Source organism: Triticum urartu, chromosome 7A (assembly GCF_056163025.1).
Source record: "Triticum urartu cultivar PI428250 chromosome 7A, HENAU_Tu73, whole genome shotgun sequence".
Lineage (NCBI taxonomy): Eukaryota > Viridiplantae > Streptophyta > Magnoliopsida > Poales > Poaceae > Triticum > Triticum urartu.
Window position 1 is genome coordinate 679,317,921 of NC_141879.1, and position 21,803 is coordinate 679,339,723.

The following is a 21,803-nucleotide window of genomic DNA, read 5'->3' on the forward strand; positions in this document are numbered from 1 at the left end:
CCGTGTCGTTCCCTTCCTACACTACAAGAAATATGTCAACTTGTGACCCTCACTATTGGCCGCTGAGAGGTCATAGTTTTTCATTTGCGACCTTTTTTTGACCAAAAACAGAAGGTCAAAAGTTGGCAGTCGTAAACTGAAATTAGCGACCTTCTGTAAAAGGTCGTTGGTTCCACGACCAAATTTTTGGTCACTAGCAGCCTCCCCAGACCACCTAGGCATTCAGCGTGGTAAGCTGATGTGGCACAAGAATCAGCCCAGTCCAATTCGGTGTTTATATGGGCCGAGCCCATTAATTTAGCCCATTTATATTTTTCCCTATGAATTTTTTTCAGCTTCATGGACCAAGCCCAACATTGCAACCTTTTTATATTCACAATTCAGCCCTTTTATATTCTAGGTCGTGGTCTTTTAATATTCAATTTCTTATTATTTTGGCCCTTCTCTAGTGTGTTTTTTCCATTAAATAAATAGCTCCAGTCCAACTTTGTTTGGGCCATGGCCAATTGAGGCCCAGTACTATTTTCCATATGAAGTAGCATGTACACAATTTCCATAATCTTCATGTCATTTAAAGCAGCATGTACATAGAGAATACATCATTTAATTACATAGGAATACATCATCTACATAATTTGCCTTAACTTACTACTACATCATATTGTTCCAACTCGTATTAGCACATCTCATGTGCTCCAGATGCAACAACTTGCATTCCTATGAGAACACTCCAGTTCTATCTACTCACCCCCATTCACATGCAACATAAGAAGCATAGTGTAGAACGCCATCTTAACCACATCTGCAGCACCATAAACTGGTGTAGAGCGAGAAGCTTCAGCAAGGAGGCATAGGCTCCACCCTTACGTCCGGTGGCACCTGCAGGGAGGGAGAGACTGAGAAGCAAGCAAATAAAACATTGAAGTTCAGGCCAACCAAGCTCATGCTAGTGATCAACCAAGCAAGCAAATAAAGCAGCTAGTAAAAAGCAAATTAGTTGCTCATAGCAAAAGGTGGATAAATCAGTGGGATCTTTCCTTATCACTAAAACTAGCGGAGTGACCCGCGCATTTGCGCGGCTAGATTTACCTACATATTATTATATATGTTTTAATTTCAACTCGGTTTGGACAATCCTATACACCTTTTTTTGTCCATATAACCGCGTCAACAATGCATGTTGACATATATGAGCATGTATGTTGACAATTTTCCTCCATCACTCCGTACTAATTGTTCTGGAATGAGAACATCAATCTTATACTACTGAAATTGATATTACAAATCAAAATGTGGACTTTGTATATATGGAGTTGACTCTGCCCGGCGATATGAATGTTTCCTCTCACCTTCACGCTATGATGTCAACTTTCTCTAATCTTCACAGTGCGGAAATGGTTGATATCGACATCTATGACATACATTTCTTAGTTTTGTGTTGGCAGGCATATTGATACATTTGAGATAAGTTACATCGGCAATTTTTCTCAGTCATTACTTGCATGTTACAACAATGAAATAAATTGCCTATTAATTCCAAGTTTCCCCTTTGTAGGTTAAATTCAATATATAAATAACATTATTTCTTGTAAAAATGTTGCATATTTTAGTTATTAATAGACAATGCATAATGTCCATAAGAAAATAAATTATTGTTCCTTATCTAACAAATACATAAATAGTTGTGTCTATACACCCAATAAGAATTTTTCTATAAATCATATTCCAAACTTAGTTGTTGAAGTATTTCATATAAAGTTTGTACAAAGCCGAATTGATAATTCTTATTCGTACTTTCCTATATAAAATATGATTTCATTATATAAAATCAATTTTATTTTTATATAGATTATGCCGCAAATATGAGCTAATTAAGGACTATCTAGAAATATTTTCAGAAAAGAAATATGTTGCATCCGTTTTGTTCTGTATACTAAATTTCATATACAAACAATAATTTTCTCCTACATGGACATAATAAGATGCTTATATTTACATATATTTTTTTGCGGGTCACTTATATTTACATATTTAGCTATAAAGATTTTCATAAAATACTTATATGTCAATAGAATCTGACTTTTTACTGCTAATTTTAGTTCTATATTTAAAATAAATTTGCGTCCTCCAAATTCGACATCCATTGAGAAATAACATTTTTCATTTTAGTACACACCAAGTTAGTCTGATTTACCCCGGAAAAACATAGTCCTATTCAAAATTAACTTGCTTATGTCAGCATGATGTCTCATGTTTTCTTGCCGCTGTATAACCGAATGGCTTTAGAATAGTTCAGTCTCAACTTGTTCTTTGAGATATTGAATCTTTTAAAGCACATTTTCAAATGACTCGCTGAGTATTCTAGCTTAAGGCCCTGATTACCTTGTAGCTGCACGTTGTCATATGTGTGCTCCCTGAATGTCCCCAACGTTTTTTCATCACTTCGGGCCATTGCATATTCTCCGCTAGCGTTTTCTATAGGCTTCTTGTTGGTTGGGCGGTAGAATCGGACTAAAAGTATTTCATCGTGTGAATACAATAGTTTGGTTTGAATTTTGGAAAATATTGACTGTAACCTTCCGTCGGGCGCTGGGATGCATATCTAGTACGGGTACAAAAAATTTCTGAGTATGTATCCTGTCAGAATTTTAATCGGCAATTGTGGCTTCTTGTGTTCACATCTTGCACGTGATCGTGATTACACATGACGAACGCGTGACAGATCAATACGGCAATATACTTTTTGTAGATCAATATATGGCAATATAATAATACTACCTTGTATGCAAAAATCTATTACATCTCGACCCATATTTCCTGATCTGATTTTGGACGTGCCATGTTGCACTCAATTTGTACATGCCAATGATAGATTTATTTTATTGTAAAAAAAGATATATCAACTATTTTTTCATAAAAAAGTTGTCCCAGATTTAGCGATTTTTGGATGTAACAGTCCATAGGATTTTTCTTATTTATTCGATGTATTGCATGTGTATCAAAAATTGTGATGCATAACAAATATTCCAATTTGTGTTGACTACCGCTTGGATCAATTTTGTTTTGAGGGGTACTCGCCAACTTTATTACTTAAACAATGTTGGGAATACAATATGTAAAATGCAGCCGGGTGGCACATTAGACCAAACCATCTCTAAATCATTGCTAACCCCCACTTTAGCTAAAACATGAGCAGCTAGATTAGCTGTATGTTGACGCTCAAAAGTGGCATAGTCATAAAATTAGCTTAGGCTATATAAAGACTAATTCAAACTCAGGATGGGAGGTCACTCTAGATGGCTCTCTTTAAGAAGATCGAGATGGATATGAAGATGGTATATAGAGGAGCTCGGATGTAATAGTTCTGACAAGTTCGACGATGCTCATGTTAACACCAGATTAAATAATGGCATTAAACTCAATAAAGAAGACCTCTGATGGAAAACGTTTCAACATGAAAGTTGTGCGTCTCGTCGAAACGGTGGATTTTGATATAAAAATCGTCTTAATCCGAGGTCGTATGCAACCTGTGGAGGCAAAACAAGGTCAGAAACAGAAGCTGCAGAGTCATTTCAGACCGACCGAGTTTATTTGATCGGTGAGACCAAGTTGGTCCGAAAATTTACCAAAGAGTTGGCAATGTTGACTCGGTAGGACCGAAGCAACCTAATCGGTAAGACCGAGATTGATCCAGAAATTAGACAAATTAACAGAGAGTTGGCCACGTTCACTCGATGGGACCGAAGCAAACCAATCGGTGAGACCGAGATTGATCCGGAAATTGCCAAATATTCATGTCCGAGTTAGGTTAGGGTTTTTGATGTTTTGGACGGAATTTTTAGTCTTTTTCTTGTACGGAAAGTACAACCGCCTTATAAATAGATGAGAGGTGACGACCGATTGAACAACACACAATCGATCAATTCATCTACCACTTTTTATCTTTTATCTTTTCTCCTTAACCCTAGTTCTTCTTCTTCCTCGTTCTTCGTCTGTTCTTCTTCTTTGCAGGGCGGCGAACCTCGAGGCCCTAGGGGCGATTAGGTCGACCTAGGGCAGCCCATAGCCACCGCACGTCCAGACGGGGTCCCTCCCGGACGTGCGGGGTTTCGGGTCTTCAAAAGCGCCCGCCGGATTGCCTGCGTACCGCGCTTCCGCCCGGGTCTCCGTCAACGTGAGCTGCGGTGCATTACCCTCGGCGTTGGAGGTACACGGTGACGTGTTCGTGTGCGAACACACTTTTTGGCGACTCCGCTGGGGACAAAGCTTTGAACGGTCTCCGGCCCATTCTTGGTACGAAGAGATCGTCATCTAGGGTTTGCAATCTACAAAGGTAATATGAATACCCAATTCACATATGTAGATGCAAATAATGCGTATGTTGTTGCTAGATCATCTAATGAGCATAATGTATCGGCTAGCCCTAGCTTTATCAATTATGCATCTAATTATGTGCAAAGGCCGATGCAACAAAATTTCCATGATTCTACTTTATAATTTTAGCAACATGCAACATATGTATCCCAACTCCCATGCATCGGCAACCCCACAAATTTATATGCCGATGAATAACATGATGAGTTTGGTTAATCAAGTTGAGACACCCTATGTAGGAACTTCCAATGGTATGCAACAAAGTGTTTCAAGTTTTTATTCATCGACAAATAACTTACAGTATGTTAATCCAAACATGCCGGTGGATAAGGGTATTGGCCATGTTACTACTAGTTATTTGGCCAATTACCCTCAACCATCATATGCTACACCTCATGTTAGTAATTTTTCAGCACCATATGCAACTATAGATGTTCATAATTCAGCCCCGCATCTTCATGGTCATAGTCGAATAAATGAAAAAATTTACAGGAACACATGTGCCGTCATCAAAAACTGTAGTATATAATGCATACTCTACGCAATTTGAGAATTTCGGCAACACTCGCCAATCATTGCCGAAAGAATCTGAAAGTATTGCGGAGCAATCTCTTCCAGAAGCGGTTGTGGCTGCATTAACAAAGAGCTTGGCACAAAACAAGAGGATTAGTGCTCTTTGCCTTGAACAATATGAAAAGGGGTTGTTTCCTGATTATGCTGCAATAAAGGCTAGAGTTTTGCAAGAAGATGAAACTTCATCAATCGATAGAATTGGCGAGAGAGCATATTGTTATACAGAAGTGCATACACCTCCACCTAGTACCGCAGCATATTATACACCCCCTACACAGTTGCAAAATTTCGGCAACATTAACAGTTCATTGACGAAAGATCCTAAAAGCATTGGGCGGCAAACTACACTAGAGGGGGCTGAAATTGAGAGGGGAGTTAAAGCTTTGCGCGATAGGGTGCAAGTACTTCGCCAAGAGAGAATTGATAGGGAATTAGCTCAAAGAAAAGAATCCTTGCCAATTGATATAACCGGTGAAAAGAATGATGATTCGGAAACTAAAAGTGCTTCGGTTGAAAAAGCCGAATCAAGTTATATATATTCCGAATCCATCAATTCCAAAAAGGCAAACATTATTGAGAAAGGGCATGGAAAGTATAGCAAGACAGCCATACTTGATTTTTCTGAGGTTAATGGAACCTACTTCCTGCCCTATGAGTTTCGTGCCATAGAAATTGGTGAGCTTCAAGAACAAGAACAAGTAGCCGAAGAAAGTTTGATGGACAAAGATCTTGCAACTAATGATGCACCAAATCAAGAAAAAGATGATGACAAGGCGTTGGGGAGCTATCCGAAGGTGGAGCAGGATATTCTTCAAGTCACACCACCATCATGCTCTCCCAACATATTTGAAGAGGTATGTCTAGCAATTAATTTACCTGTTTTTAGATTTGGTCATGACTTAGTTGTTGATGCATACATTAGAAAAATCTTCAGAAGAAATATTAAGAGACCAATGAAGAAGGGTAATTTATTTGTTAGCAATCAGATTGTCACAAAGCATATCGATCAACATATTGCACCATTCAGAAAGACCGCTAGTGAAAAATTATTGCAGCCAAGGCTTTCCCCATTGCTTTATCTAAAGCTCATATCTAATTGGGTAGCTTTGCTTATTTCGTACTTGGCTTGCACTTGGTCTCAACTGAGACATGTATATTCTAAATATCTTCGTTCAGAAATTTAAGGCCAAGGTTAAATTCTATTGCGAAAACCGATGCTAATATAATATCTTATCCAAAGGCATCGGAGATAGAGTGGAAAACATAATGCATACCCGAATGGGAAGATTCCAAATCTGAACCATTCGTTTGCTTACCTCCAAAACCGTTCACACAGCAAGATCGGCTAGAAAACAAGAAGTATACCTTCAATTCAAGCATGTGTGATCAAATATTTGATTTGTTGCTGTAAAATAATTACATTACAATCCTTGATCACCATGTTAAGCCATCAATCCAAGGACGAATGTATTATAAGTTGCATGATTCATTCAAGCATAATTTTGAGGATTGCAACATGTTTCGTCAAATAGTTAAATCGGCCATTGAAAAAGGACGATTGAAGTTTGTTGAAACACCAAGAGATAACCGATCTATTCCGATTGGTCCCGATGGCAAAAAGTTTTTGCATCGGCTGCTTCAAGCTGATCCATTTAAAGAAAAGGTAAAAACTTCATGTGATGGGATCAAGCTTTCATGTAAAGAAGTTGTTGAAGAGCATAATGAACATAATCTTGAGGGCGAGAATTCCATCGAAGCTACAATGGAGACGCCAAGGACTGGGGGGCAGCAAGCAAATCCAATGATCGATGAAAGAAAATCAAAAGAAAACAAAGGCCGAAATAAGCGCAAGTGTAAGAGATCAAAAATCACCTTCGCTGAACTATTGGATAAATATCAAAAGAAGAGTAAAGAGAAGAATGCTTATCGGCCAAATCATTCAAAGAAACCAAGGTCACCTCTAAAGCGCAAATATGAGGGTCGGCATTGGCAAAGTGAGAATCTCAATGTAGCATATTCATATCCTTACTTTGGGCCGCCGATGCCGATGTCGTGGATACCTCCCTATGCTCATGTAAATCCATATCCATCATGGGACAGGTATGATACAAGGACATATTACCCATCTTATTTTGGACCATTTCACCAACATTATGCAGCTCCTAGAAAATCAACATTTGATGAACAATCACATGTCAAAGACCGTTTCAATCACAAGGAATCGGTCCGGAGCTCAAGGAACAAGAAAGAGGTGGTCAAACAAGTTTACCGTGTTAAAAAAGATGCCCGTAAGAGTGCTACTTCAGATTTGATCTCAAATGAAAAAGAGCCAATTAAAATGTTGACATTGGCTACTAAAGGCGATGAGGCAAGTCAATCAGGTGCCAAATCTGAAGAGAAGAAGTTGAGAGTGCACAAGGTAAAACAAGAGTTGCCATTGCTTCAAACAAAATCACAGCAGGGGTGCTCACTCGGCTTATCATATTGACAAAAGAAGAAATTGCAAAAACTTAATGCACAAGAACTTGAGGAAAGGAATATGGCATGGATTCCGAAAGGAAGTGCCCAAAATGAGAATTATGTGCAAGCTTCCATTACAAGAAGTACAATAAAAGTGAAGAGAGAGAAGGATGGAAGCAACAAACAATTAAGTCGAAGGAACGCATCACAACATCGAAATCTTCGGTTAGCACATCATCCATTTTCTTCAACCATGTCATTGATGTCTTTGCCATGGAACTCATCCCTAGATATGATCAATTACCCTCCATGGATTTATTTTCATCCATGGATGCAACATAATCTTCTATATCATGAGAGGGTATTACCAAATCACTATACATTTGATTAGCTACAAGTTTGTTGCTGGTCCAAAGAGCCGAAATACTTGATTTGCTATTTCATTTGTTTACTTCGGCTATACATGTTTTGGTGGATGAATTCTAAATGAACCTTATGGAGGTGGCCGATATTTATTTATCGCCCTAAGAATATGACAAAGCATGGCCGGTGTACCATTCTAGCATCGTCCTTAGTTTGGTTGAAGAGCAAGACAAGGTACATGTTCATGGAAATCTATACATATACTTATATTATGCTTGCACAAAATTGAGACATTATTTAGTACCAAGTGCTTGCATAGTAGCTTGTCAGACCGATGTCATTAAATACATGTTGCATAGACCAATTCTTAGTGGTAGAATTGGCAAGTGGGCTTATGCTTTGATTGAATATGATTTGGCCTATGAATCTCTAAAATCCATGAAAGGCCAAATCGTTGCTAATTTTATTGTTGAACATCGGATTGATGACAAGCATGATGTTGATATAAACCTTGTCTCAATAGTACCATGGAGATTATATTTTGATGGTTCAGTTTGTACCAATGGCCAAGGTGTTGGTATTGTTTACATATCTCCTCATGGTGCTGTTTTTGAAGCCTCATGCCGCTTAGAATATTTTTGTACAAACAATCAAGCCGAATATAAAGCATTATTCCTCGGCCTAGAGATGTTACTTGCTATAGGTATTACACATATTGAGGCTTATGGTGATTCGTTACTAGTGATGCAGCAAATATCCAAAGTCTTTCAGTGTTTGGACGAATCACTTAATGTTTATCTTGATAAATATCTAGGTATAATTTCTACTTTGGATTGTTTTAGCATTGCTCATATATCTAAACATGACAATTGGGAAGCAAATAAATTGGCACAACAAGCATCCGGATATCATGTTGATCATGGCATGTTTCATATCTCTTAAAGACCGATGTCTTGTCTTGCCAATATGGGAGAGGCCGAACCTGAACCCACTGATTCGGCCATTAACAAAAAGTCTAGTGCAGGTGACAATCCCGACTGAAGGAAGCCCATTGTTAATTACTTGTGCAATCCGAGTGAAAGGGTGGACAGGGCTGTTCGGCATATGACTTTCAAGTATACAATGAGAGATGATGGTCTTTATTGCCGAACAGTCGATGATGTTCTTCTAAAGTGTTTGGATGAGGACCAGGCAAGAGTTGCTATGGGAGAGGTACATGAAGGCATTTGTGGCACTCACCAGTCGGCTCCCATTAACAACAGATTAAGGTTCATCTTTCATGTCACACCAAGTCAGAGAGTTTGTCGGATCTTATAACACAAAGTTACTCAATTCCTCTCCATATTATGCCCAAGCTAATGGACAAGCTGAGTCTAGTAATAATTTTTTTATCAAACTCATCAAGAAAAAGATTAAAGATAATCCAAGGAGATGGCATGAGTTGTTGTCTGAAGTTTTGTGGGCACATAGAATTTCAAGGCATGGTGCTACGAAGATGACCCCATATGAGCTAGTATATGGTCAAGAGGCCGTTTTACCAGTGAAAGTAAATTTGAATGCTTTGAGAATAGCCAAACAAAATGATTTATCGGCGTTAGACTTTTATAACTTGATGATGGACAATATTGATGAGGTTGCCGATAAACGTTTGTTTGCTTTGAAGTCCATAGAGAGAGACAAGTTGAGGGTTGCAGGAGCTTACAATAAGAAAGTTAAGTGGAAGAATTTTCAAGTTGATGATCTCGTCTGGAAAGTGATTCTGCCGATTGGTTCAAGAGATAGAAAATTTGGGAAGTGGTCTCCAAGTTGGGAAGGTCCTTTTAGAATTACAAGAGTTGTTTCCAGAAATTCATATTTGGTGGAATCAATACAAGAGGCATTGTTACCTCAAGCTCTCAATGGCAAATATTTGAAGAAGTATCACTCGAGTGAGTGGCAGGAAGCCTAAGTAGGCAATGGCCGATATACGATTATCGTCCTTAGTACAAACATGGCCGATACATAATTATCGCCCTGAGAAATATAAAGGGCCGATGGAGTGTTGACTGTATCCTTCCGTCGGGCGCTGGGATGCATATCTAGTACGGGTACAAAAAATTTCTGAGTACGTATCCAGTCAGAATTTTAATCGGCAATTGTGGCTTCTTGTGTTCACATCTTGCACGTGATCGTGATTACACATGACGAACGCGTGACAGATCAATACGGCAATATACTTTTTGTAGATCAATATATGGCAATATAATAATACTACCTTGTATGCAAAAATCTATTACGTCTCGACCCATATTTCCTGATCTGATTTTGGATGTGCCATGTTGCACTCAATTTGTACATGTCAATGATAGGTTTATTTCATTGTAAAAAAAGATAGACTTATATCAACTATTTTTTCATAAAAAAGTCGTCCCAGATTTAGCGATTTTTGGATGTAACAGTCCATAGGATTTTTCTTATTTATTCGATGTATTGCATGTGTATCAAAAATTGTGATGCATAACAAATATTCCAATTTGTGTTGACTGCCGCTTGAATCAATTTTGTTTTGAGGGGTACTTGCAACTTTATTACTTAAACAATGTTGGGAATGTCGTTCATTACAATATGTAAAATGCAGTCAGGTGGCACATCAGACCAAACCATCTCTAAATCATTGCTAACCCCCACTTTAGCTAAAACATGAGCAGCTAGATTAGCTGTATGTTGACGCTCAAAAATGGCATAGTCATAAAATTAGCTTAAGGCTATATAAAGACTAATTCAAACTCAGGATGGGAGGTCACTCTGGATGGCTCTCTTTAAGAAGATCAAGATGGATATGAAGATGGTATATAGAGGAGCTCGAATGTAATAGTTATGACAAGTTCGGCGATGCTCATGTTGACACCAGATTAAATAATGGCATTAAACTCAATAAAGACGACCTTTGAAGGAAAACGTTTCAACATGAAAGTTGTGTGTCTCGTTGAAACGGTGGATTTTGATATAAAAATCGTCTTAATCCGAGGTCGTATGCAACCTGTGGAGGCAAAACAAGGTCAGAAACAGAAGCTGCAGAGTCATTTCGGACCGACCGAGTTTATTTGATCGGTGAGACCGAGTTGGTCCGAAAATTTACCAGAGAGTTGGCAATGTTGACTCGGTAGGACCGAAGCAACCCAATCGGTAAGACCGAGATTGATCCGGAAATTAGACAAAGTAACAAAGAGTTGGCCACGTTCACTCGGTGGGACCGAAGCAAACAAATCAGTGAGACCGAGATTGATCCAGAAATTGCCAAAATTCCTGTTCGAGTTAGGTTAGGGTTTTTGATGTTTTAGACCGAATTTTTAGGCTTTTTCTTGTACGGAAAGTCCAGCCGCCTTATAAATAGATGAGAGGTGACGGCCGATTGAACAACACACAATCGATCAATTCATCTACCACTTTTTATCTTTTATCTTTTCTCCTTAACCCTAGTTCTTCTTCTTCCTCATTCTTCGTCTGTTCTTCTTCTTTGCAGGGCGGCGAACCTTGAGGCCCTAGTGGCGATCAGGTCGACCTAGGGCAGCCCATAGCCGCCGCGCGTCCAGACGGGGTCCCTCCCGGACGTGCGGGGTTTCGGGTCTTCAAAAGCGTCCGCTGGATTGCCTGCGTACCGCGCTTCCGGCCGGGTTTCCTTCGACGTGAGCTGCGGTGCATCACCCTCGGCGTTGGAGGTACACGGTGACCTGTTCATGTGCGAACACTGTACGCCGAGCCCCGGTGACCTTGTACTCTTGTGTAGATCTAAGCATGTCTTTGATTTCTTCTATAAAAGGTCCCAATGCTGAGACAACGCTTTTGCTGGCTAGTTCCAGATGAATTTTCTGTACTCCTCTCTGTCGCTAGTTTAACCCCCCTCCTCGCAGCCAACACTTCAGCAACTTGAGGGTCAGTAGCACTGGGGAAGAACGTTGCAGCTCCTCCTCTATAAGCACCTTCATGGTCTCGTAGGATCACTCCACCTCCCCCTTTGTCTTGCACTTTCGACACAGCACCATCTGCATTAACTTTAATCCATCCTTGGTTAGGCTGCTTCCAATGCTTGACCGATTTCGGCGTCTTGATCGTTTTTTGTTTTGTATGCCCCGAGAGCCACTCCCGTACATGATCACAAACGCTTTCTGCCACTGCCTAGGGATCTGCAATTTTCTTGCCGTCTCTCGCCTCATTCTTTGCTAACCACAACCCATATTAGTCCCTGGATCATGAATTCTCTCTGTGTGGCTTGCGGCAGCGAACCAACTCTGCATCCATGTTGATATTTCATGTTGGGTGACCTCCATTGGCAGCGGAAGCACCACCGAAGCTCCCTTCTCCTCGCAGAGCAGCTTCCAGAACATGGCAGAATGTGGGCAGGCCCAGGACCTGTGTTGATTGGTTTCTTCTCAAACACATGCGATACAAAAAACAGCCGGCTTGATCCGTCGTGTATGCAGTTCAGTACCAGCCGCAAGTCCGTTCTTCATGAGTCTCCAGTTAGTGGCCAAAGCGCCAGCCAACCTTTGTGCTGCACCGCTGTAGTTGAAGATCCCGGCTATCTGGATTTCAACCCTTTCATGCTCATACGAAGATGATAGGCAGACTTCACAGTGAACTGACGGCTTTGATCAATTTGTCTTGTAGAAACCGTGTCAAACAATAATTGGTAAATTAGTCACGGTACAGTTATTCAGAAAAAAAATCAAGTATAGTTGTGACTCCGTTTTGTTAAAGGATCCAACCATATAGTCCGTAGTTTCCTTCCGGCAAGCACGCGATTGATTTTCTTAGTGCGTACGTGATGGGATAAGCAGCCGTGACTTGTAGCTGTTTGTCGTTTCCTATTTTTTGGAAACTCTGCCAGTTTCGTTAATATATTCCCACATGATCTATTTCTACATGTCATGTCGTGTCACACGTACGTGATTGATTGGGTTTCTTTTGAAAAGAGAGGTCTTTACAGGCTATAGGTTTCCCAAGGAGAGAAGTACATATTTCAACCCCGAACTCTTGTCCTAGTCTAATTTACAACCCCGAACTTCAATACCGTCTAAATTACAACCCCAACTCTCAAAACCGGTCAGGATTCAACCCTTCACTACCTCTTGACCGGTTTTGACCAAGTTGACCGGTTTTGACCCATTGACTAGGTGAACAGTAAATTAAAAAAATATTTCTTATTTCTTTTCACATGGTGAATAGTATTTTTTTAAGTTACAATTTTTTAGCTTGTTTGGACATTTGAGTAGTTCTCAGAAAAAAAGACAAATGTGGAGTCTGTGAAACAGTTAACTGTCGTGCACTGTTCGGGCTGATTTTGTTTTTTTGGCTGAGAGCTACTCAGATATCCGAACACGATGAAAACTGGCACGGACCTCACACATTGATACATCTTTCATGAAAAAAATATTCTTTTTTTTTAATTTTTTTGTTTTTTGAATTTACTGTTCAGACGGTGAAAAAATCAAAATTATTTTTTGAAATTTTTTACTTTTTAAAATTTACTGTTCACCTTGTGAAAAAAATAAATTATTTGTGATTTGTATATTTTTATTTTTTAAAATTTACTGTTGGCTAGTCAAGGGGTCAAAACCCGGTCAACTAGGTCAAAACCGGTCAACGGGGAGAGAAGGTTTGAATTCTTACCGGTTTTGAGAGTTGGGGGTTGTAATTTAGATGGTATTGAAGTTCGGGGTTGTAAATTAGATTAGGGCAAGAGTTCGGGGTTGAAATATGCACTTCTCTCTTTCCCAAGCATACATGAGACGTGCCTATTCTTTTTTTTCTTTTGAGGTGTAGAGACGTGCCTATTCTTTTATAACTATTCCTATTATGTCCCTAAGAAAATAAGCCTACGTGACAGGTTAAAACGTTTGTACGTGCCAATATTTTTTTAGGTAACGCTTAGATCATTAAATCTCCGCCGTTAATATCAAAATTTGATGGTCAAGATAATTTACTATATGTGGATGAACGTAAAGGCTTGTTTGACTCTTATTTTAATTATATAATAGATTAAAAATTTGAGCACACCAAAAATTGATTCTGTGTCATAAGATGATCCTGAGAGTGCAGCACTATGTTACCATCTCTAAAGCTGATTAGCCAGCAGCAAAAATTGTGTAACATATGTATAACCATTGCAAACAACCTTAGCAGAATAAGCAGAACAAAATTTCATGTAAAATCTTGGTATAACCAGTAGATTATCCCCTAACAGAAGCTAATTAGGCTCCAATACACAAGGCACAACAAGCAGAGACTAAATAAGCCATGGCATGAAACAGAGCATGGTATTACAGCGGCTCAGAGATGGAGCTAGAGGTAGGAGATGGACTCACCGGAAAGGAGGTTGTAGTCGAAGCCGCACACAGGCGCCGGCGCCGCCGCCACCATCACCCTCTAGAGGAGACGCTGCCGCTTCATCGACGGACTCATCTGGTACAAGGAGATCATCAAAATGCATCACACACAGGAGCAAATACAAATTTAGCCCACCATGAACAGGGGCGCTAGGCAATCAAGTAGCAATGTCATATATAGGTACTAATAACAGGACCTTAGATAATTAGTTTTCGTTCTTACTGACACACTAGTTGACAGAATGTACTCAATATATTCTAATAAAAAGGATTGGGAGCAGAGGGAGAGGGAGGTGGAGATGGACGTGCTACCTGCTGCTGCGATGGTGCCTCTTGGTGGTCGTGCTTGAGCTCCTCCTCCTGATGCTACTCACTAACCTGCAGGACAAACAGGACCACGGGTGAGCTGCAGCACAGGCACATACAAGAAGTGAAGGTATGGAGAAGAACCTAGAAGAAGAGAGGTGCTCTGTCCTCCTCCGTCCGTGCCCCTCCTCCTCCTCCTCCGTGCCTATGTCGAACAACCTCCATTCGTCGCTTGCGAGCACCATGCGCCTTGGTTGGCCATGAAGCCCTTGTCCTCTGCTGCATGGATGAAACCCAAAGTATCAGTACAGCTACACTGGCACATAGTACAGACATGGTATCACAAACATTCTCTAATTGACTAGCACCCAAATATATATACATGCACCAGTTGAGAAAAATTATGACTTGGACAGTGTATTAAAGAAAAATCAGTGTTCCATGCACACCAAATCATTCAAAAAATTAACTACACTACTGCAGTTCTGAACAGCTATCGGTGCATCAACAAAATATGGAACAAGCACTGCATGACAACTAGAGTATATATATAGCACTCAACAATGAACAGTTATCACAGAGAACAAGATACCAAGAGATGAATGATGGCACTCAAATTCTAATCTCACATAGATAAAATCCATTGCCATAGTAACAGGCACTGTGCATGATTCAGAAGGGAGGTTCCTAGAATAAAATAGTTGAAACGGGGGATGATTCTATTTTAGAGCTAAGTAGGTAACAGCATATACTTAGAAGGGGTGATAAACGAACTGAATTTAGGATACAGTGCCATCTTTTACTCTCAAGTAACGATAGCAAATGTTGTTTGAAGATTTGTATCTACAGAATGTTGTGTGGAAATTGTTATTGCTGCAGATGAATCCTATATATTATTGTATATATACTCACTAAGTTACAGTAGTTGTGGTGCAGTGTGCAGGTTATTTTAGAAGATGCCACGTGCAAATTCTTATCTCTGTAGGTGATTCTCAATAATTGGCATCAAGTGAGATCCCGTATGCACAATCTAGTCCTACCTCTGTCGATTTCGATTCAATGCATCTGATTTCTATGCCCAAGCAGCTCACAGATTCAATACAATCAGTCATCCGGCTAAGCACACAATGCATCCAAATCTACCGGAGTTAAGCACTAGTGACGATTCCTCCCAAATAAACGGTGGAACAGGGATATATTTTCTTTGTTGGATGATTGGGCGAAACTGGGATCTAATTCACCGAGCCAAAAGGCGTGAGCTACCTGTTTTCTCCAAGACGGGACGAGACTAAACCAGAGGCTTTCCCCTTCCCGATTCCACGAGGACCCAGGCCAGATTAACAATTCGGTGGCGTTACTAGTAGACGAGCGCGGAATCCGAGCAAGCAGGAGCAAGAGGAAGCAGGAAGGAGGCGGTAGGTAGGGTGGGTGGGTACCGCGAGATCATCGACGTCGATCTTGACGAAGAGGGCGTCGGCGAAGCGGGAGGCCATCTCCTTGAAGGCGGGCTCGATGAAGCGGCAGGGCCCGTACCAGGAGGCGGAGAAGTCGATGACCATCTGCCGGGGCAAGCGCAGCAGATTAGCAAGGTCCGTCAGATCCGGAGGAGCACGCTGCAGGCAGGGGATTGATTACTCGTAAGGAAGAGGAGGAACGGGACGGACCAGCTTGGACGCGTTCCGGTGTTCCTCCCAGTGCTTGTCCCAGGCGAGCTTGGAGTGGACGGCAACGACGGCGGAGTCGGGGTCGTCGCCGGGGAGCGGGGGAGGGGTCCACAAGGATGACAGGAAGGAGCCCATGGTTCCTTGGCTCTGTCCGCGCTTGTCTGTCTCGTCTGTGGGGAGAGAGGCGGATGGGGAGACAACCGACCGCGGCCTCCGGGGACGACGAGGCCGCCGTCGTCGCCGCGGACGCAGCCACCCCCGAGGGCGGCCAGCAGGTGACGCGATGGGCGCCGCTGCAGGACGGGGAGGAGGTGGCGGCGGCGAGGAGCCGAGGGAGGAGGAGTGCGGGCGAGGGAGGAGGAGTGCGGCTGCGGGTTAGCCGGTTAGGGTTTGGGAGGTTGGGTGAGGGGGTGAGGGCTGCCGTTGGATTCTAAAGTATCCGACGATGGTTGATGCATGATCCGCGTGATATTCCTATGGACCAATTAGAGTGCACTAAACAATTTGGAAATTTTTTGACCATATAAATTGGTCATGATTGATTACATACAAATTTTTCATTTCATTTTTCAATGCTAAAAATGAGTTTTTTTTGAAAGATCTATCAAATATTTGTTCAAATAATGTCATATTTTGCACAAGTTTACATCTTAGATTGGCAAACAACATTGACAAAGGGAGTTTTTATTTCTTTTGCATGAAAAAACAATTTTCAATTTTTGGAGTGCCCAAAATAAGTTTTTTTTGTAAAGGACTTACCATATATTTGTTGTAAAATTGTACCAAATCAATTTTCTAAAATACTTGGCCATATATAATGCACAATTGACCAAATAGTTAGGTGTCAAAAGTTTCGATGCACCTCTCATGAAAAAAACAAAGTCGATTCAACAGAAAGCGGGTAAATTTGTACTGTAGCTGCTCATAGTTTGCTCTTTATTTTTTCCAAATCCAAGACCCTAAACGCAAAAAAATAAGTATCTATTTAATTATAGAAACGCAAAAAAAATCTAAGATTCAACCACTATGTAGGAACGGTCATGCCCGCCGTTTTGACCCCATTTTGAGACGGGCATAAAAATTTCAAAAAAAATCAAAAAATTCGAAAACCTTCGCATTGTGTCATTATATATGACCAAGCTTCCAATAAAAATAACAAACCTTCGCAATTATTTTAAAAAAGTGTTCCCAGAAACGAGCTATCATTTGTGGAGATCAATGTCTTTCAAGCCAAATGATCAATCTTATGGCCACATTCATGGCATAGTTTGTTAAAATGATCTCATATTATGCATAAGGGTGCATCTTAGAATGGCAAACAATGTTGCCTAAGAGAATTTTCATTTTCTTTTCACGGAAAATTCATTTCCATTTTTGGAGTGCCCGAAATGAGGTTTTTTTGTAAAGGAACTACCAAATAAATTTTATAAAAATGGACCAAATCAATTTTATAAAATAGTAGGCCATGTTTAATGCACAATTGACACAATGGTTCGGTGTCAAAATCCTTGATCCACCTTTGGTGAAAAAGACAAATTTCTGTCGATTCAGCAGGAAGTGGGTCAAATTTGAACTGTAGCTGCCTCATAGTTTCCTCTTTATTTTTTCCAAAAACCATTTCTAGGTACATAACTATCTATTTAACCAGAGAAACATCAAAAGTTTTCCAAGATTCAACCACTAGCTAGGAACATGTCATTCCCGCTGTTTTGACCGCATTTTGAAACGCGAATAAAAATTCAAAAAAATTCTAAAAATTGGAAAACCTTCGCATTGTGTCATGATATGTGACCAAGTTTCCAGGAAAAACAATAAACTTGTAATACGAAAAATCGTTTAAAAAAGTGTTTTCAGAAATGAGCTATCAGGCGTGAAGATTCATGGCTTTCAAGCCAAATGATCAATCTTCTCGCCACATTCATGGCATTGGTTGTTCAAATGATCTCATATTGTGCACAAGGGTGCATATTGGAATGGCAAACAATGTTGCCTAAGGAAGTTTTCATTTTCTTTGGACGAAAAAAATCATTTTCCATTTTTCGAGTGCCCAAAAGGAGGTTTTTTTTAAGGACCTGCCAAATATTGTTGCAAAATTGGACCAAATCAATTTTCTAAAATACTAGGACATATTTAATGCACAATTGACAAAATGTTTGGGTGTAAAAAGTTTTGATCCACCTCTCGTGAAAAAGACAAATTTCAGCCGATTCAGCTGGAAGCGGGTCAAATTTGAACTATAGCTGCCTTGTAGTTTGCTATTTATTTTTTCCAAAAATCATTTCTAGGTACATAAGTATCTATTTAATCAGAGAAACGCCAAAAAATTTCAAGATTCAACCACTAGCTAGGAACGGTCATTCCCGCCGTTTTGACCGCATTTTGAAACGGGCATAAAAAATTCAAATAAAAATCAAAAAATTGGGAAACCTTCGCATTGTGTCATTATGTGTGGCCAAGTTCCCAGGAAAAATAACAAACTTGTAATACGTCAATTATTTTAAAAAAGTGTTCTCAGAAACGAGCTATCACGTGTGGAGACCAATGACTTTCAAGCCAAGTGATCAATCTTATGGCCACATTCATGGCATAGTTTTTTCAAATGATCTCATATTGTGCAGAAGGGTAATGTTGCCTATGGAAGTTTTCATTTTCTTTGGACGAAAAAATCATTTTCCATTTTTTGAGTGCACCAAATGAGGTTTTTTGTGAAGGACCTACCAAATAATTATTGCAAAATTGGACCGAATAATTTTTATAAAATACAGGGCCATATTTAATGCACAATTGACCAAATGGTTTGGTGTCAAAAGTTTTGATCCACCTGTGGTGAAAAAGACAAATTTCCGCCGATTCAGCTAGAAGCGGGTCAAATTTGAACTGCGGCTACCTCATAGTTTGCTATTTATTTTTTTCAAAAAATAATTTCTAGGTACAAAAGTATCTATTTAATCAGAGAAACACCAAAAAAATTCCAAGATTCAACAACTTGCTAGGAACGGTCAAGCCCGCCGTTTTGACCGCATTTTGAAACGGGCATAAAAAATTCAAAAAAAATCAAAAAATTGGGAAACCTTCGCATTGTGTCATTATATGTGAGCAATTTTCGAGAAAAAATAATAAACTTGTAATACGACAATTATTTTCAAAAGGTGTTCTTAGAAATGAGCTATCATGTGTGGAGATCAATGTCTTTCAAGCCAAATGATCAATCTTATGGCCACATTCATGGCATAGTTTGTTCAAATGATCTCATATTGTGCACAAAGGTGCATCTTGGAATTCCAAACAATGTTTCCTAAGGGAGTTTTCATTTTCTTTGCAAGGAAAATTCATTTTCCATTTTCCGAGTGCCTAAAATGAGTTTTTTTGTGAAGGACCTACTATATATTTGTTGGAAAATTGGACCAAATCAATTTTCTAAAATACTAGAACATATTTAATGCACAATTGACAAAATGGTTGGGTGTAAAAAGTTTTGATCCACCTCTCGTGAAAAAGACAAATTTCCGCCGATTTAGTAGGAAGCGCGTCAAATTTGAACTGCAGCTAACTTATAGTTTGCTCTTTATTTTTTTCCAAAAATTATTTCTAGGTACATAAGTATCTATTTAAGCATAAATACATGGTTTGGTGGTGATACGTCGAGGTTTGGGCGGTGGCCGAGGGCTCCAACTCTAGAGCGCGTAGACTCGCTTGCCCGCCGCATGGTCACCGCGTGACCGTGGCATTGCCATGTGTTCTGGGCGACCTAGGCATGTCTACTGGGCTGGGAATTCCCCAGGTAGGTGCTAGGAAGAAAATTACAACATAAGATTCTCATGAGGAGACCGATCGATGCTCAAACATGAATTAGCAGCCAAGTGTTTGATTAGCGGTACGGGAAATGTACATGGCTAATGGGCGTGAGTTTTGGCTGAGGATGATCGGTTACTAAGGACACTATCTTGGAAAATTTGCAGCTCAAATGGAGGAGGCTAGGTGTCACTTGCTTTGCAATGTACCACACTGGACAGAAATATGAATGCTGAAGCCACACTCACATGTATTGTTAGATGGGGCTCAAATTTTGTGGAGAGCAATGATTTGTCAATACAGAAGATGTGGCAAAAATTTAGCTCATTAATATATGCCTAGCTAGTACTTCCTTCAAAACAGTTCGAGTTGAACAAAAGTTTGGAAATTTGCCGAGGAAGATTTACCAGGCAAATGGAGTTGAATATTGTCATGAGGCAATCATTTGGATAGTAAAGAATGCCCATTTTTTTTGGGAATTTTGGGAATGACAGAAATATAGGTTGCTTCACAACCTAGGGCAAAAATTGACACATGGACATGACACATAGGCAAAACTGATGAGGTGGCGCCTAGTCATAGCAATAAGTACCAATGCATCCACATTCACAACCTCATGACCATTTATATTGGTCGTAATCAGGTAGAAATAAGGTCATTGGCGCCTCTTGTCTGCTTTGTGACCACTTGGTGTAAGCAATTTCAGGGTATGAGCCCTTCCAAGCGAAATGGTCGTGAATTTACGACCAATTCAGCTGGGGTCGCTAAGAGAAGGTCATAAGTTGACATATTTCTTGTAGTGCTAGGCCTCGCCGTCGTCCACCACCCTGGTGCTCTCGGCGCGGCCTGGTCAACGTGGTCAACGACCGACATGCATCTGAAGTGGACTGTACGTGGAGAGGCCGACAGCTGGGTCCACGGCCGCACGTAAGGAAATGCCTCCTTATTACACGCAAAATAATGATTCCTCCACCTGACATCAGGGACCCACCGAAAGGGTCTCTGTATTTCGCGAAAAAATGTTACCGCCGCTGATAGCTCGGACCCACCAGCTATATCTTCGCACGCAAGGAAGTGCATCCTTATTACGCATAAAAAAAATGAATACCCCCCTGTTAGCTGGGACCCAGTATAGTGGCAGGCTGATGATACGTCCATTTTGCATCATGCTTTTATATCAATATTTATTGCATTATGGGCTGTTATTACACATTATGTCATAATACTTATGCCTATTCTCTCTTATTTTACAAGATTTACATAAAAAGGGAGAATGCTGGCAGCTGGGATTCTGGCTGGAAAATGAGCAAATATTACAGACCTATTCTGCACAGCTCCAAAAGTCCTAAAACTTCATGGATGATGTTTTCCAAATATATAAAAAATATTGAGCGCAAGAACTTCACCAGGGGGGCCACACCGTGCCCACGAGGGTGGGGGCGCGCCCCCTACCTCGTGGGCCCCTTGGTGACCCTCCAGTGACCATCTTTTTCTATATGGACTATTTCGATTGGAAAAAATCATAAGCCATCTTCTCGAAGGAAACTCCGCCGCCACGAGGTGGAACCTTGGCGGAGCCAATCTAGGGTTCTAGCGAGGGCTGTTCTGCTAGGGAAACTTCCCTCCCAGAGGAGGAAATCATCGCCATCGTCATCACCAACGCTCCTCTCATCGGGAGAGGGCAATCTCCAATAGCATCTTCATCAGCACCATCTCATCTCAAAACCCTAGTTCATCTCTTGTATCCAATTCTTGTCTCCAAGTCCGGGAATGGTGCTAGTAGGTTGCTAGTAGTGTTAATTACTCCTTGTAGTTGATGCTAGTTGGTTTAATTGGTGGAAGATCATATGTTCAGATCCTATATGCACATTAATACCCCTCTGATTATGAACATGTTTATGCTTTA

The 21,803-nt window shown here is 40.4% G+C and overlaps 1 protein-coding gene across 4 annotated transcripts; it reads right to left on the reverse strand.

Moving 5' to 3' along the window:
• Positions 1 to 562: 562 nt before the first annotated feature.
• LOC125522878 (thioredoxin H2-2-like) lies at positions 563 to 16,494 on the reverse strand. Of its 4 annotated transcripts, XM_087536837.1 has the most exons (7): positions 16,106 to 16,494; positions 15,878 to 16,000; positions 14,448 to 14,720; positions 14,115 to 14,211; positions 7,217 to 7,337; positions 6,977 to 7,109; positions 564 to 879 (listed from the first exon to the last, which is right to left on the reverse strand). In XM_087536837.1, exons 1-3 carry the CDS (start codon positions 16,238 to 16,240, stop codon positions 14,586 to 14,588), a joined length of 393 nt encoding a protein of 130 aa, XP_087392963.1. In that variant the 5' UTR covers positions 16,241 to 16,494; the 3' UTR covers positions 564 to 879; positions 6,977 to 7,109; positions 7,217 to 7,337; positions 14,115 to 14,211; positions 14,448 to 14,585. The 4 variants fall into 4 exon arrangements, with proteins under 4 accessions (XP_087392964.1, XP_087392963.1, XP_087392965.1 ...); XM_087536838.1 differs by lacking the exons at positions 6,977 to 7,109; positions 7,217 to 7,337 and having other exon boundaries at positions 563 to 879; positions 14,448 to 14,513; positions 14,586 to 14,720; XM_087536839.1 differs by lacking the exons at positions 6,977 to 7,109; positions 7,217 to 7,337 and having other exon boundaries at positions 569 to 879; positions 14,448 to 14,717.
• Between the last annotated feature and the right edge of the window lie 5,309 nt (positions 16,495 to 21,803).